General features: G+C 39.2%; 1 protein-coding gene across 1 annotated transcript; it reads right to left on the bottom strand.

The window, feature by feature from the left end:
• Positions 1-2,030: 2,030 nt before the first annotated feature.
• LOC116207472 (COP1-interacting protein 7) lies at positions 2,031-12,071 on the bottom strand. Its single transcript, XM_031540428.1, has 13 exons — positions 11,816-12,071; positions 9,975-10,154; positions 9,100-9,220; positions 8,977-9,016; positions 8,607-8,659; positions 8,448-8,503; positions 7,871-8,023; positions 7,534-7,763; positions 5,029-6,614; positions 3,986-4,918; positions 3,249-3,639; positions 2,548-2,613; positions 2,031-2,442 (listed from the first exon to the last, which is right to left on the bottom strand). Exons 1-13 carry the CDS (start codon positions 11,872-11,874, stop codon positions 2,375-2,377), a joined length of 3,936 nt encoding a protein of 1,311 aa, XP_031396288.1. The 5' UTR covers positions 11,875-12,071; the 3' UTR covers positions 2,031-2,374.
• Positions 12,072-12,469: the final 398 nt, after the last annotated feature.

Genomic DNA, 12,469 nt, shown 5'->3' with positions numbered 1-12,469 from the left:
AAGTTGTGGCCCATCTTCAACTCAAAAGCTCGAGCTGATAGGTTGTCGTACCCGATCTCTTATAAACCCGTAAATTTCTCTTTAATTTTTCCGCGTGAAATAATCTCTCTCAACATAGGAGGCCATCGGAAAGAAGCGGGCAAGGCAAATAGTCAAGGATGTGCTGTACTTTATCAGTGTGGGATGGTCGATGGTTATTACAGCTTGGCATAAACAAGGCGCTTCTAGGTCCCGGTCCAAGCATACCACAATGATATGCTTCAGAGGCTTGAGCATCTAATCATCAAGGTAATCATATTCAATTCCTAAACCATACATCTGTTATATGATGTTGGTAATTAATAATTCAATCCATAATCTGCAAAAGTATACTGTGGTGGTTGATGCAGATGTTGCACAGGAAAGGAGCACGAAAGTTTGCAGTGGTCAGGTTGCCTCCTATCGGGTGCTTGCCGGTGGAAGTCACAACGCACAGCATCAGCAACATAGTGAGGAGCGTATTCCATAACCAACGGCTAGGCATTGAAAAGGAGAACATCGACAGTCAAGGCTACAACTCGAAGCTTCAAGACCTCATCTCGAGGTTGAATTCCCAGCATTCTGGAATCCAGATCGAGCAGTGGACATCTATAAACCCATGGCAGAGTTAACAGATTTGGTAAGGTTATAGTTAAACTGCTGCAAGTGGCTCGGAGTAATTATTTATTTGGATGTGTTTGATTAACCAATACCCTTTGGTTTAATCGCGTGCGTACGGCAGGACTTGAAAGACTGACCAAGGGATGCTGTGGTTCGGTTTTATTGAGATGTGCAATTACTGCAACGGGCTTCTTCCGAGCTTCTTCCGACCTGGCCCCAACCTGGACAAGGACGTGTTTTTAGAAGCAATGAATCCAACCCAAGCTGTGAACCAGTACCTCGCACAGGGGATCCTAGAGAGAGTTCTCCCAAAGTTCACGTAAGGAGACTCTCGACGGATGGGAAGTTTTATGATTTTAGGTTCGTTTTATGTTCGTAAGTTTCTCTAGGGCAATGAGAAACTTAGAAATTTTGCATAGGATTTCTGCAGGTTTATTTTTGGTCTTAGATTTTCCAAGGAGTCATTTTCTAGGAACTACTCCCAAATCAGAGATTACTTATTTTCCTAGCTTTGAAAGATTTACATAATTTTTTTCTTTTTATATCTTTGTTGTCTCTTTCATGCATTTTTTAGTCTCTCGTACTATTTCCTATGGATTTGGATTCGAGATTTTATACGGTCATCTGACCGGATTCCACAAAATCCAACTGAATTTCGTCGTTGGAAATTCAAAAGATACACGAATCGATCTAAAAAATTCAAAATTTGCATTGAAATTTGGGAACGAACTTGTTCCATGGCTTTGTGTTCTATAAGTACTTTCACTAATTTTTAAGTAGTGTTTGATGAATTATTTCAAAATCACGATTTGATTAATTTTTACAATTAGAAATGTGATTTCCTCCAATAAATTAATAGGTGTTTTATAAGAACTTCTACTTATTCTTTATATCAAACATTAATTTTAATTTTAACAGTTTTTAAATTTTCAACTCTCAAACACTTTTAACATACTCTAAAATCAACACTTACATTTCAACAATTATTTTTTTTAATATCAGCAACATCACTCTCAAATCGAGCCTAAGTTCACGCACGCCTGTTTGTGTGTGTGTGTGTATATGTGTGTGTATATATATATATATATATATTATCAATATGTACTTGTAGAACTTTATATATAAGTGAAAGGAATATATACTTTGAGTATTATACATTTCCATTTCTAAATTTTCTATCATCTTAGGTTAAGATTTACATAGGAAATATAATAAATATAAAATTGCTATAGTTAAACCCTAGAGACTGTTGTGGTGGCCAAAAATAAAAAAAGAAATTTAAAAAAAAACACTCTACAGACTGTTGTGAGGTGGATGCATAAGAGACCAGCAAAAGAGTGAGTGCGAGTTATTACAACTTACAGATTTTCAGCTAATATAAATATCCCATATAACCATTAAAGTGAATGATAATAAGAAAATCAACCTCCTCAACATTCGACGTGGACTGAAAGGAGTCCATCACGTGCCAGATGTGAACTTATAATAAAAAAAGGGACCACTTAACAGTTTATCTCTTCACTATCAAATTTGAGAAAATGTACAGACATAAACTAAATTTACAACAGACCAACTGCCATTTCCAGATTATAAAACAATTCACAACAATTTCGACATTATAGCACAGCAGAACCGATAAAAACACTTGGATTCACGCTCTTTCAGAAAAAGGACCAGATAAAGAAAAGGCAGAATTTGCTGCTTCCTCACCTTAAAATTAGTCCGAGGTATGACCTCATGTTGCGTGCTTCTTTTCACTGTGCTTGCTTCGGAAAGGTGACAGTAATGAGAGAGCACGAGAACCTGTTCCCAAAGTTCAGGACATCTCAAATTCAGCACCATTAAATGTGATGATTGTCATTCAACGAAGAATCAAATTTATGGTTTGTGGAACTGAAAGGTTCTTACTCTTTTTAGGAGTTGTGACCGCAGTTGGAGTTTCATCCTGGGAGATGAGATTCTTCAACGTATGAACTGATGCAGACAGACCAAAAATTATATCAGTTAGCTTTAGCATCAGAGTAATGGCTAAGTCCCAATGCAAGATGTGTATGCTATATGGACCAGTTATGCTTTCACAAAAGGGTCACGACATTTTACAATTTCCAATATGATAGATACTGATATTCTTATTGGTAAAATGAAAAGTTCTATCTATCTTTTAAAGGAATATGATCAATGAAAATCGATAGTCTGTACAAAAACTCAAAAGACAGACTAGAGGACCGCTCATTCCTCTTTTGCTCTTCAACCCACCATCTTGAAAACACGAAAGAGACTGTAAACAAACATTGAGTATGTCCAAGATGAAACTCAAAGCACCATATAATCTATATGTAGATCAATATTTTGCTGGTCTGCAGCAAAGATTTTGGTCAACCCCCCCATTTTAATTCAAAGCAAGTTCAATCTCAGTAGAGAAACTCTCTTTTCTTTCTAACCTCATAGAATACCTACGTAACTAATGAAGAGTCTACCACAGCCCAGATTCCAGAATTTGAAGCCCAAGAAACAGATTGCTATCCCAATATGCACTAATAACCCAAAGTTTTGGTTACCATCAGAGACTGGTTTAGAAATACCGTCTCAGGTTGAGTTGCGTTACATACCTTCAGTGGACGGAGCCGGTTTTGAAGCATTATCATCAATATCAGATCCGCCAATGCTGGCAGTATCAGAATCCCTCTCAGACGAGGTGTTATTTTTCTTTCCAAACTTCAAAAGCCGTTTAAACCCTTTTGCAGATTCCTTTGATGGCTTATCTGCTGGATCAGTGATCTTTTCTATTTCAGTTTTGCTGGTAACGGCGACCTGAGCTTTGAAAGACTGGGCTCCGGTGGCCCTTAGATCAGAGCATGCCGTGGGCAATGCCTTCGCATATTCGGATCCGATAGTACATGGATCTTCCAAAGAAGAGACACGAGCATATGGAGCTTGATACGGTTTTTCAACATGGCTGACACTCGAAACTTTTGATGATGCTTCCTCGTGAGTTGCCAGCTGAGAGCATAAATAAGATGATATATTTAGACAAGTCTAGAAATATTTCTAAATTGACAAATGAACCTCAAAAGGTCCAGCATTGCATACTACTGGCCCTAAGTCCATGTCAGGTCTGGTCATAAGGGAAGTCAGTTACTTGGATACTAATATTCCTAACAAGAAAATTATAACTGCGGGAAACAAAGCAAAGTAAGCATATTCCGAAGCAGAAGATAAAATCCAACTGAAAACAGCAAAGTGGATCTAAAAACTGCAACTTCCCAAAATTTTATTTTCTGCCACTCATCACGAATAATGGAAGTATGTGGAGACAATTTTCCCTCATTAAAATTTTGTAACATACCTCATATGTACTAATCTGCTCCTTCATTTTGTTCTCCTGGGGCTTACCATCACTTCCACTTCCACCGACTGTGGCTGGAGAAACTACAGCACAAGAAGAAGACTGTTTGGGAAATGCATTGGTTATTTCTCCATCTATCTGATCATTGTGGTCTCCACTTGATAATGGCTGAAGTTTTTCATCTATAACATGAGACACTGGGACAGCAGGCTTCTCATTTTCAAGCACCACAACTGACTTCTCAACAATGGGGTTGTCGTCATCTTCAATTTGCTGAGAATTTTGTTCATCATTTGCCTTGAGTACGGTATCACGTGAAGACATACCTGGCTTGCTCACAGTCCCATTGACCTTTAGTGGCATTTCCTTCATATTCATGCTCTTAGCAGATTCAGGGGCTTTAGTTGCTCTGATCTTTAGTTCCGGAAGAGTGGCGGCCTTGCTTCTGTCAAGATTAATGATAGCAGATATTTTCTTCTTGTCAGCGTCGTCAGACACCTTAGATTTTGTTGATTCAGCTCGAGGTTTCACTGTGGATGCACAATTGTTGGCAGTCATTTTAGGTTCTGATAATCTTCTTATTCTTGTCATTGATGCCTTCTTTTCAGGTACAACACTGTTTTCTTTCTTGGTTTCGGGCAAGGAAGAAGCAGAGCGGGTAAGCCTATTCTCAGCAGAACTACTTCCAGCAGTCAAACGATTGGGTTTAGAAGCACTCCTGACAGAGAATCTTTGAAGAGGTGATGACGACCCAGGCTCCATATCGCTGAATTTTGATCCTTTGTGTGAACTCGGCGAAAGTTTTGTCGGCAATGATTTCCTGCTTGGCTGAGAGGTCTGTGGTGAATGAGCAGGAATCGAACTGCTCCTTGCAGCAATCCTCTTCTGCCTCTCAAGTTTCAGAGCTTCAATGCGTTTAATCTGCTCCTCCTCCTGAAAGGCAAGACAGAACAAAGATATTTAGTGCTGTAGCATAAGCTAGATGGTATAGCAGTTATTCCCTGGAAAAGAACATGATTTGGTGCAGGCTGATAGTGAAGCACCTTTTCTTTTTTCAATTTCTGCAGATCAGCTTTATACGATCTGAGCCTTTCTGCACGAGCCTTCGCTTCATCTAGAGGGCTCAATTTAGTAGGTTTTCCTTTCCTTACAGGCCCCACATTCTTCTTCTTAGCAAGAACATCTGGAGTTTGACTACGTTTTGAATCCTTTGATCTTTGCTTGGAATTACTTCCTGCTTCTTTTCCACTCTTGTTAAGTGAAGCACATGCCTGATTTTCAACTTGCATCTCATAATCCAGGGCCGGGTCATACCCATTTGATTCTCTTTCCACTCCTCTTTCGGGCATCATGCTCAACTCATCCGGTTCATAACTAACTTGGACCTTTCTAGATGAGCTCTTCTTCCTCTGTTCAGCTGATGGGAACTCGGAATCAATATCAATTCCTTTTTGACTGCCATCTCCAAAATCAGCTGAGGCAGACCTGTAGGAAACTATGTAGGAATCATCATCAATATCTTGGGATGACCTAATATCTGGAAACTTGGCTCCACCCTCGTATCTATTCATAGCCAATCGATCGGAGGCAGAGACACTCAATGAGTTTTCTTGTTTATTGATTATAAAATCATCAGTTTCTGTCCACCTATATCCACCCCTACCTCGTATTTCAGTAGAATGCACATCCAGATGACCATCGAGGAAGCTTCTGCTGTCACCATCTTTCCGAGAAATCAATAATCCATCATTCGATGCCCTCCGTATGAAGGCTCCACTTCCACTCAACCTCTGCACATCTGTCGAGAGACCTTCAGTAGGTTCATCAATATTTCGTCCATCAGAAGCTAGCGGATCATTGTTCAGTACATTTTTTCTTCGTTTCAACCAAACCTCCTTTTCCATAGAAAACATGCCTTGATCACCTTCCTGTTTGCCTTCATCGGCTTCCTTGAGAAGATAACTCTGAAATGCTTGCCAATGTTCCCCATCTGCTTCATTCCCATAGGACGGCTCTTCCTTATCAGATGAAGTCAATTTGTTTATAGAATTCCTACCACTTTGCCTTCTTTCTTGTGATCTCGTAGAGTGCTTATGCTTCATTTCTAGAGTTGCAGCCCCCTCAAGAGGTTCATATTCCCCATCTGATTTGGGCTCAGAAGCTGAATCTGATTCACTGTGTGAAGGGTCCTGCTGCTTCCTAGTAATGTAATTGATATTTCGAATCACGACCATGCCCTGCTTCTTTTTGGAGCGCCTGCCCTTCTTTTGTGATTCTGATGGTGATGAAACGTCCTCCTGCTCATGCTCATCTGAAGATCTTCCATTGAAACCATCTACGTCTGAAGAGATTAATCCAGTATTACTGTTCCTCCTCTCATGAGAATGACGTTTTTGACATACTTTCTGACCAGAATGGAGTCTAGGATCCTCAACAGGTGGAGAGGCTTGCTGGAAATATGGGTTACTTCCAGGATAGTTTTGGAAATAAGGCATGGGATAAGCTTGAAATCCCAGCGGTGCACCAGGCGGGGAATGCATTGGCCAGGGAGGGAACATATGAGGAAATTGACCTGGGAAATACTCGGGGTAGCCCAAAGGTACATGCTGATTCATGGGAGGCTTGTCGTCTGCAACAGGAAAAATGAACTTTGTTAATATACCAATGCATAAGAAAATAGAAAGTCAGCTATAAGAGATATCAAATTTACCATGAGGCTTACCCTTAATTTCCGGAAAATTACTTTGACAATCTTGTTAAAATACTAGGTTCCAGTTTGACAAAAACCATCTCAGCCACAAGATAATTCAGTGGTGACTATTCTAAAATAAATTACCATCTGTGGCATACGTTTCAGAATACCAGCATCATACTCAGACTACATGCAGTGCCATGCCCCCATTTTTTTTCCTTCCTAATTTTTATTCTAAAACATCAGCTACCTAGTAGTTTTCTATTTTCACTTTGCAGAGCAAAATATAGGTGAGAGGAGGAGCGATAGTCGATGCCCAAAATTTTGCTGAATATATCCACCTCCAACAATATAAGAGAAATAGTGATTTAGCATGTATAATGTAACGTTTTTATGCATGGTTTGAAAGGTAGGCAACAAAACTAAGAGTAGTGGAGATCATTCTGAGGGGGTAAGTAAGGGGATAGGCAGAATATTTAGAGTATTGCAATATTTCTGACAATATAAGAGCACCTCGTGAATCTAAACAGATATCCACTGACTGATCGATATCAATGCTTAAATATCTTCATTCATGTGAAAGCAGAGTATGAATGCATAAGTGAATAAATAAATAAACAATGAGCAGTCACGTCTATCGGTGTGCAAATATGCACATCTTCATTATTCTTGTAGATAAAGATTAAAATCATAGTTTAGGCATATCGGATAAAAAAAAATGTCAAATCTCCCCCTTTTCTTCAAAGCCTGTTATCATTGCCTTAGTGAGAACATGTGAACTGCTTCTTATCGTGCAAAGCAAACCCCTAGAAAAAATAAGAAAATTTCACTAATCTTGAGAAATGACAGCCAATACCTGCATTCACAGTAGTACTTGCTTTTCCATTTTCTTCTGAGGCCATGTCATTAGAAGATTCTGGCAAACTCACTTTTAGCTTGTTGACCATGTCAGATATTACAATTCCTGACGCATTCATGTTAGCATAGTCCAAGTGGCCCGAAAGTGCTTCTGCTTCTTCAATTTCAACCCACTGACCATTCTCATGCTTCCTCTTCCACAAATCTATGAACTTTGTACATGCATCCCTGTTGTACATAAACAATTCATTGGAGATAAGAATTGATGCTCAGTAAAAATGCACATCATTGCTCGACAGGACCGCAAATAGGTCAAGGTAAGAGTATGCACTTACATCAGTCTCGAAGCACCAAAGGACTCAGCAAATGACATCAATGGCGTCAACAGATCAATATCAAAACCAGCAGCTACAGCACGTGCGAATGCCATTCCTTGCTCTTTCTGGAGAACCGTTTTACGTGTCTCCAGGACTTTCAAGAGCTGAACTCTGGACATACAATATCAGCCACAATATAAGAGTTTTCTATTAAAACGTGCCCCCAATTGAGTGTGGTATTAGCAGAAAAGGCCGATAATCATTTTGCTAATGCCCAAGACATTTTTGTTTTTAACTTGGACTAACACAGAAATGGTCCAAGTGATATCTGACAATGACAGGTGCAAAGAAATTGCTGCAGGAATATATAAATCAGCTGCAATATCCTTAGATTCCAAATGAAACCACAAATTCCCCATTAGCAACTTAATGGCGAGTTCATTTTGTACCAAAAAAAATTATCATATATGATACAGGATAAGGCTGTGATCACAGATTTGAGCAATGACCATTATATTTTGACTAAAAATGCCAGGGGAAGATATCTATAATCAGCACGCATAATTTTAATCTGCAATTGAAATTTGGTACATACTTTGAATTCCCTTCCTGCCCAGCGGATCCATTTGCTTCAGGCAAATGTGAATCAGGCTGCCTCATGTCCAAATCAAGCAAATTGATTTAACATATGAAACTCACAGAGATAAGGAAACATTTAATCAATGTAAATAAATGGTTTTCATCTATCTCTCACCTTGTAAAGGACAATTGCTTTGTCTGCGTTATCATCAAGGACAGGCTTCACAGCTAGGATTGTTAATAAAGAAAAGGAAGATTAGTTCAATCAGGCAGCAATATTTAAAAATCTCAGTCAAAAAGCAACTGCTGAGTATCTTTCTTCGAGGAAAACTTTAGTACAGCAGTGAGCAGATCATTTCAGGGAAAAGAAAGAGATGAAAAACAAAACCGGCCCCAAGCGCACACACTATCACCTTCCCCACCCCCTCCCAGCCAGACCACACTAAGAAAAATGCCTATTTAGGCACTCTTCTCCAAGTATCAATTAACTCTTGGAAACCAGAAGATAAATCTCAGAACGAGCTTCTTTGTCCGTTTTTAATTACCTTCCGTGACCTCTGCAGATTTAGCTTGATGGCCTTCCCTCTATTACACCGACAAAATTATTTAATTATCAGTTTTTGGTTCTGATATAGTAAAACTATCAAACCATAATGAATAGAACTTACAGTTTGTAGCCCCACATCATTATTACTTTGAATTGCAATTGCCTCTTCAATTTGCATAATCTCAGATTCTAAAGTGTACACTCTTTCAAGCACTTCAGGAGTGCTTACAAAACGAACAAACCTGTTCAACTTGCAAATATTAGTATAATCATGAAATTCAAATTGAAATTTCAAGTAAAAGGGCTTTTTTCAGCATTAACAATACGCAGGGTGGTAGCATTATCAATAAGAATGCAGCAACAATGAATGAGAGAAACTTTTCAAGTCAATTGTCAAACTTGCATGTTTTATTGTTATTTTACAGCATCAGTAAGTTATAGAATGTCATGAGACTCCCAATGTGTCTATCCCACTCATTTGTTTATTAGGTCTTAAATTCTCATTTCATATTATTTCTATGTCTGCATCTATTTTGATATTACATGATCTCTGCATGATGCTCCAATTACTTAGAAGGCAAGACGAATTGCATTTGAAGTCCAAATTAGACCAGTACATATTTTAAATTTAGATATTCATTTTCTCATTAAGAATCTTCCAGGAGAATTCATCTCATCTTAGAGGAGAGAGAGAAGAATGGAAAAATATTGGCACTGTCTGTACCACTGATATTTACGGTAAGATCTTCTTGCCGATCTTCCCAGAGACAATAAGGTAGTGGGCTTTTCTCACATGATTATATTCATTGATAGTAGAGCAAGAAATATAAAATCTCTTTCAGTAAGTTTCAACTGAGAAGCATTTGGAATTGTACAAACATGCTTCATATCTAACTTGTATTTTCCAATCCTCAACTAACCAGCTAATATTCGAAAATATCAAAGGCCAAATTTGCTGAAAACACTTCCGCGGGTACATCATTCTGCAGCACATACCTTTCCACTGTTGCTTTAGTGAACCATGTCGCATTGCAGCCAGCCTCTGGTTCAAGAATAATGGAATAGCCTCCTTTAGCCATCTGGTCTCGTGCAGCCTTCAAATGGGCAAGGAATGGACTCAGCAAACCTGAGGCTATCTTCTCTGTCTTCCCATTCGCAAAAATAACCAAGTCACACCTGAAAATGACACAGAAGAGGCAAAATACATTTTAAAAAACAGCATTTTAAAAAAATCTGTTTAACTTAAAAGATTGGACTTTTAAAAGCCCAATGGGCTTTATCATACTTCAGGAAGATCAAGGATACAAACCAAATTAACTCCAAAATAGACATAACTATCTTGCAGAAAGCACAATTTCTAAATAGTAATCTAAAGTAGGTAAGTATCATCATGATTACCTTTTTGAGAACAAGAACGAGGAAAGCGAAATAAAGGGGCTCTAGTACAAGAACGAGGAAAGCGAAATAAAGGGGCATGAAAGTCCCACTAGCGACAATTAAACCCAGGACCTCTTGGTTCCGAGTTGGCAACTTCTGCCACTGCACCGAGCCCCTTTCCTCATAATCTTCTGCTTTTTATATAGAAGAATAGTGGAGCCTGTACCAACTCCAGCAGATGGCCACCAGCAAGGTCCAACAGAGTGGTTCGAATCCAGAAAGCACTTAAAGTTACTTTAGAATTGGATCATTGCCGTGGGATTAATTTGTTCGGAACCCAGCCAAAAATGAACAATATTTTTATTCATTTAATAACTACTTAGAAGCTTTGGAAAATTTATATAGTTAAACTTTAAAGAATAAGATTCACTTCATGATCTGCCGAATTTAAGTTCATTCAAAAGTTCTGCGTCAGTAGTAAATCACTCTTAATATTCTTTAGGAAATAAAACCCATCTTTTATAAAAGAAAGAAATCATGACAAATTCTTCTTAGTAAGGAAAGTTAGGTAATCTAATTACAGTGAGATTATGGAAAGTAACACCAGCCAATTAAAGAATAAGACCCAACATCCAAATACCAGCAATTTTGCCCACAACGTTAAGCAGGAATTCAGTCCCTTTCACGGGCAACTTTAGATTTCCAATTGGCACCAAGATACAAACCTATCAGATCCACCACTAATAAACTAAAACAACCTAATCGAGTCGTGATATCAAGATTCCCACCTCCCTCAACCAAGCAGAACTATTCACGAAAGAGTAAACAGGAGAGCAGACATAAACCCCTCTAGAGAAGGCTTATCGAAAAGATGAAAACCTATTCCATGCCACAATATGACACCTCAACGTGTAGTTGGGTGCTGCGAGAGTCGAATTTGTAGGAAACAGAGCAATAACAAATTCCAAGGTATCCGGTGCATGTTGCAGGAAAGAATGAAGTACGTCCTCTCATATTGAGTGAAAAAATCCCAAAAACACGGCTGCTAAAGAGATATTCAAAATCATTTGGGCTTTCACTGGATCAGACAACTTGCTGCTACTTCATGAAAGCAATGTTCTTAATCCTCAATCACACTGCTCGCCAACCAACAACAAATAGCGAACACCTTTATTCTAGGAGCTTGACCTATTAGCAAAGTAAAACGTCAATCAAAACGCCATATACTCCAGCCACGTCTTCATTCACAAAATGCAAACCGAGATAAGCACAGAACAGGACGAAATTCAACTCTGATGTCAACTACGCATGTCTCACATTCTCATGTTAAGCGGCTGCAACGCATGTCAAACGGACGTCTGACGCTCATAACGCATGACAATGAGCTACCTTCTACCATACGTAACGGCTGGAAGACAGAAAAGGTAAACGCGCGATTGGCATAGAAGAAATGGATGGACCTCGTTCGAGTCGGCGTGAGATGAAAAACAGCCGAATCTAGCCGAGTTGAAGACTTCATCGCTGATGCTGAAGGAGTTCCACCACCAACCGGAGAAGCTTTCAGCTGCTGCTGCAGCGCCGCCGCAACTCTCGCCTTCCCGTTCAAAAGGCAGCGATCAAAAGATGCTTTCAGGGCTCATCACGAGAGAGAGAGAGAGAGCGCTTAGGATACCAGTCAGATGGAGGGAGAGAGAGTAAAGTGGTGGGGGATAGTAAAGTGACAGGTCAAATTAATTAAAGACTATTTCATCGTTGAACCCGCCGAGTGGCAATAAGAGTAAATAAAGGGAGAAGAGGGGAAATCAGTAGTAAGCAAGCATGGACAAACGGAAACGGTCCTCCTGACTGTTGCAGAGAGTAGGCTGCAAGTTCGACAAGGACAGCCCCACACACACACACACACACACACACACACACACACACACACACACACACACACACACTAATGTATGGAGTCCGGGGATGGATTTAAAGGGGCACCCAGCTATTCGTTGTTTCACCTCCTTAATTTTACTACACAAAAGTCTTTTTAAATTGAAAAAATTTATACACTTCGTCCTTTAGATTTGGTTATTTTACTGTTTGAGTCCTTTTTATCATTTACATGACATTTT

The sequence above is a fragment of the Punica granatum genome, chromosome 5 (genome assembly GCF_007655135.1).
Source record: "Punica granatum isolate Tunisia-2019 chromosome 5, ASM765513v2, whole genome shotgun sequence".
Lineage (NCBI taxonomy): Eukaryota > Viridiplantae > Streptophyta > Magnoliopsida > Myrtales > Lythraceae > Punica > Punica granatum.
This window is presented reverse-complemented; position numbering and strand designations above follow the sequence as displayed.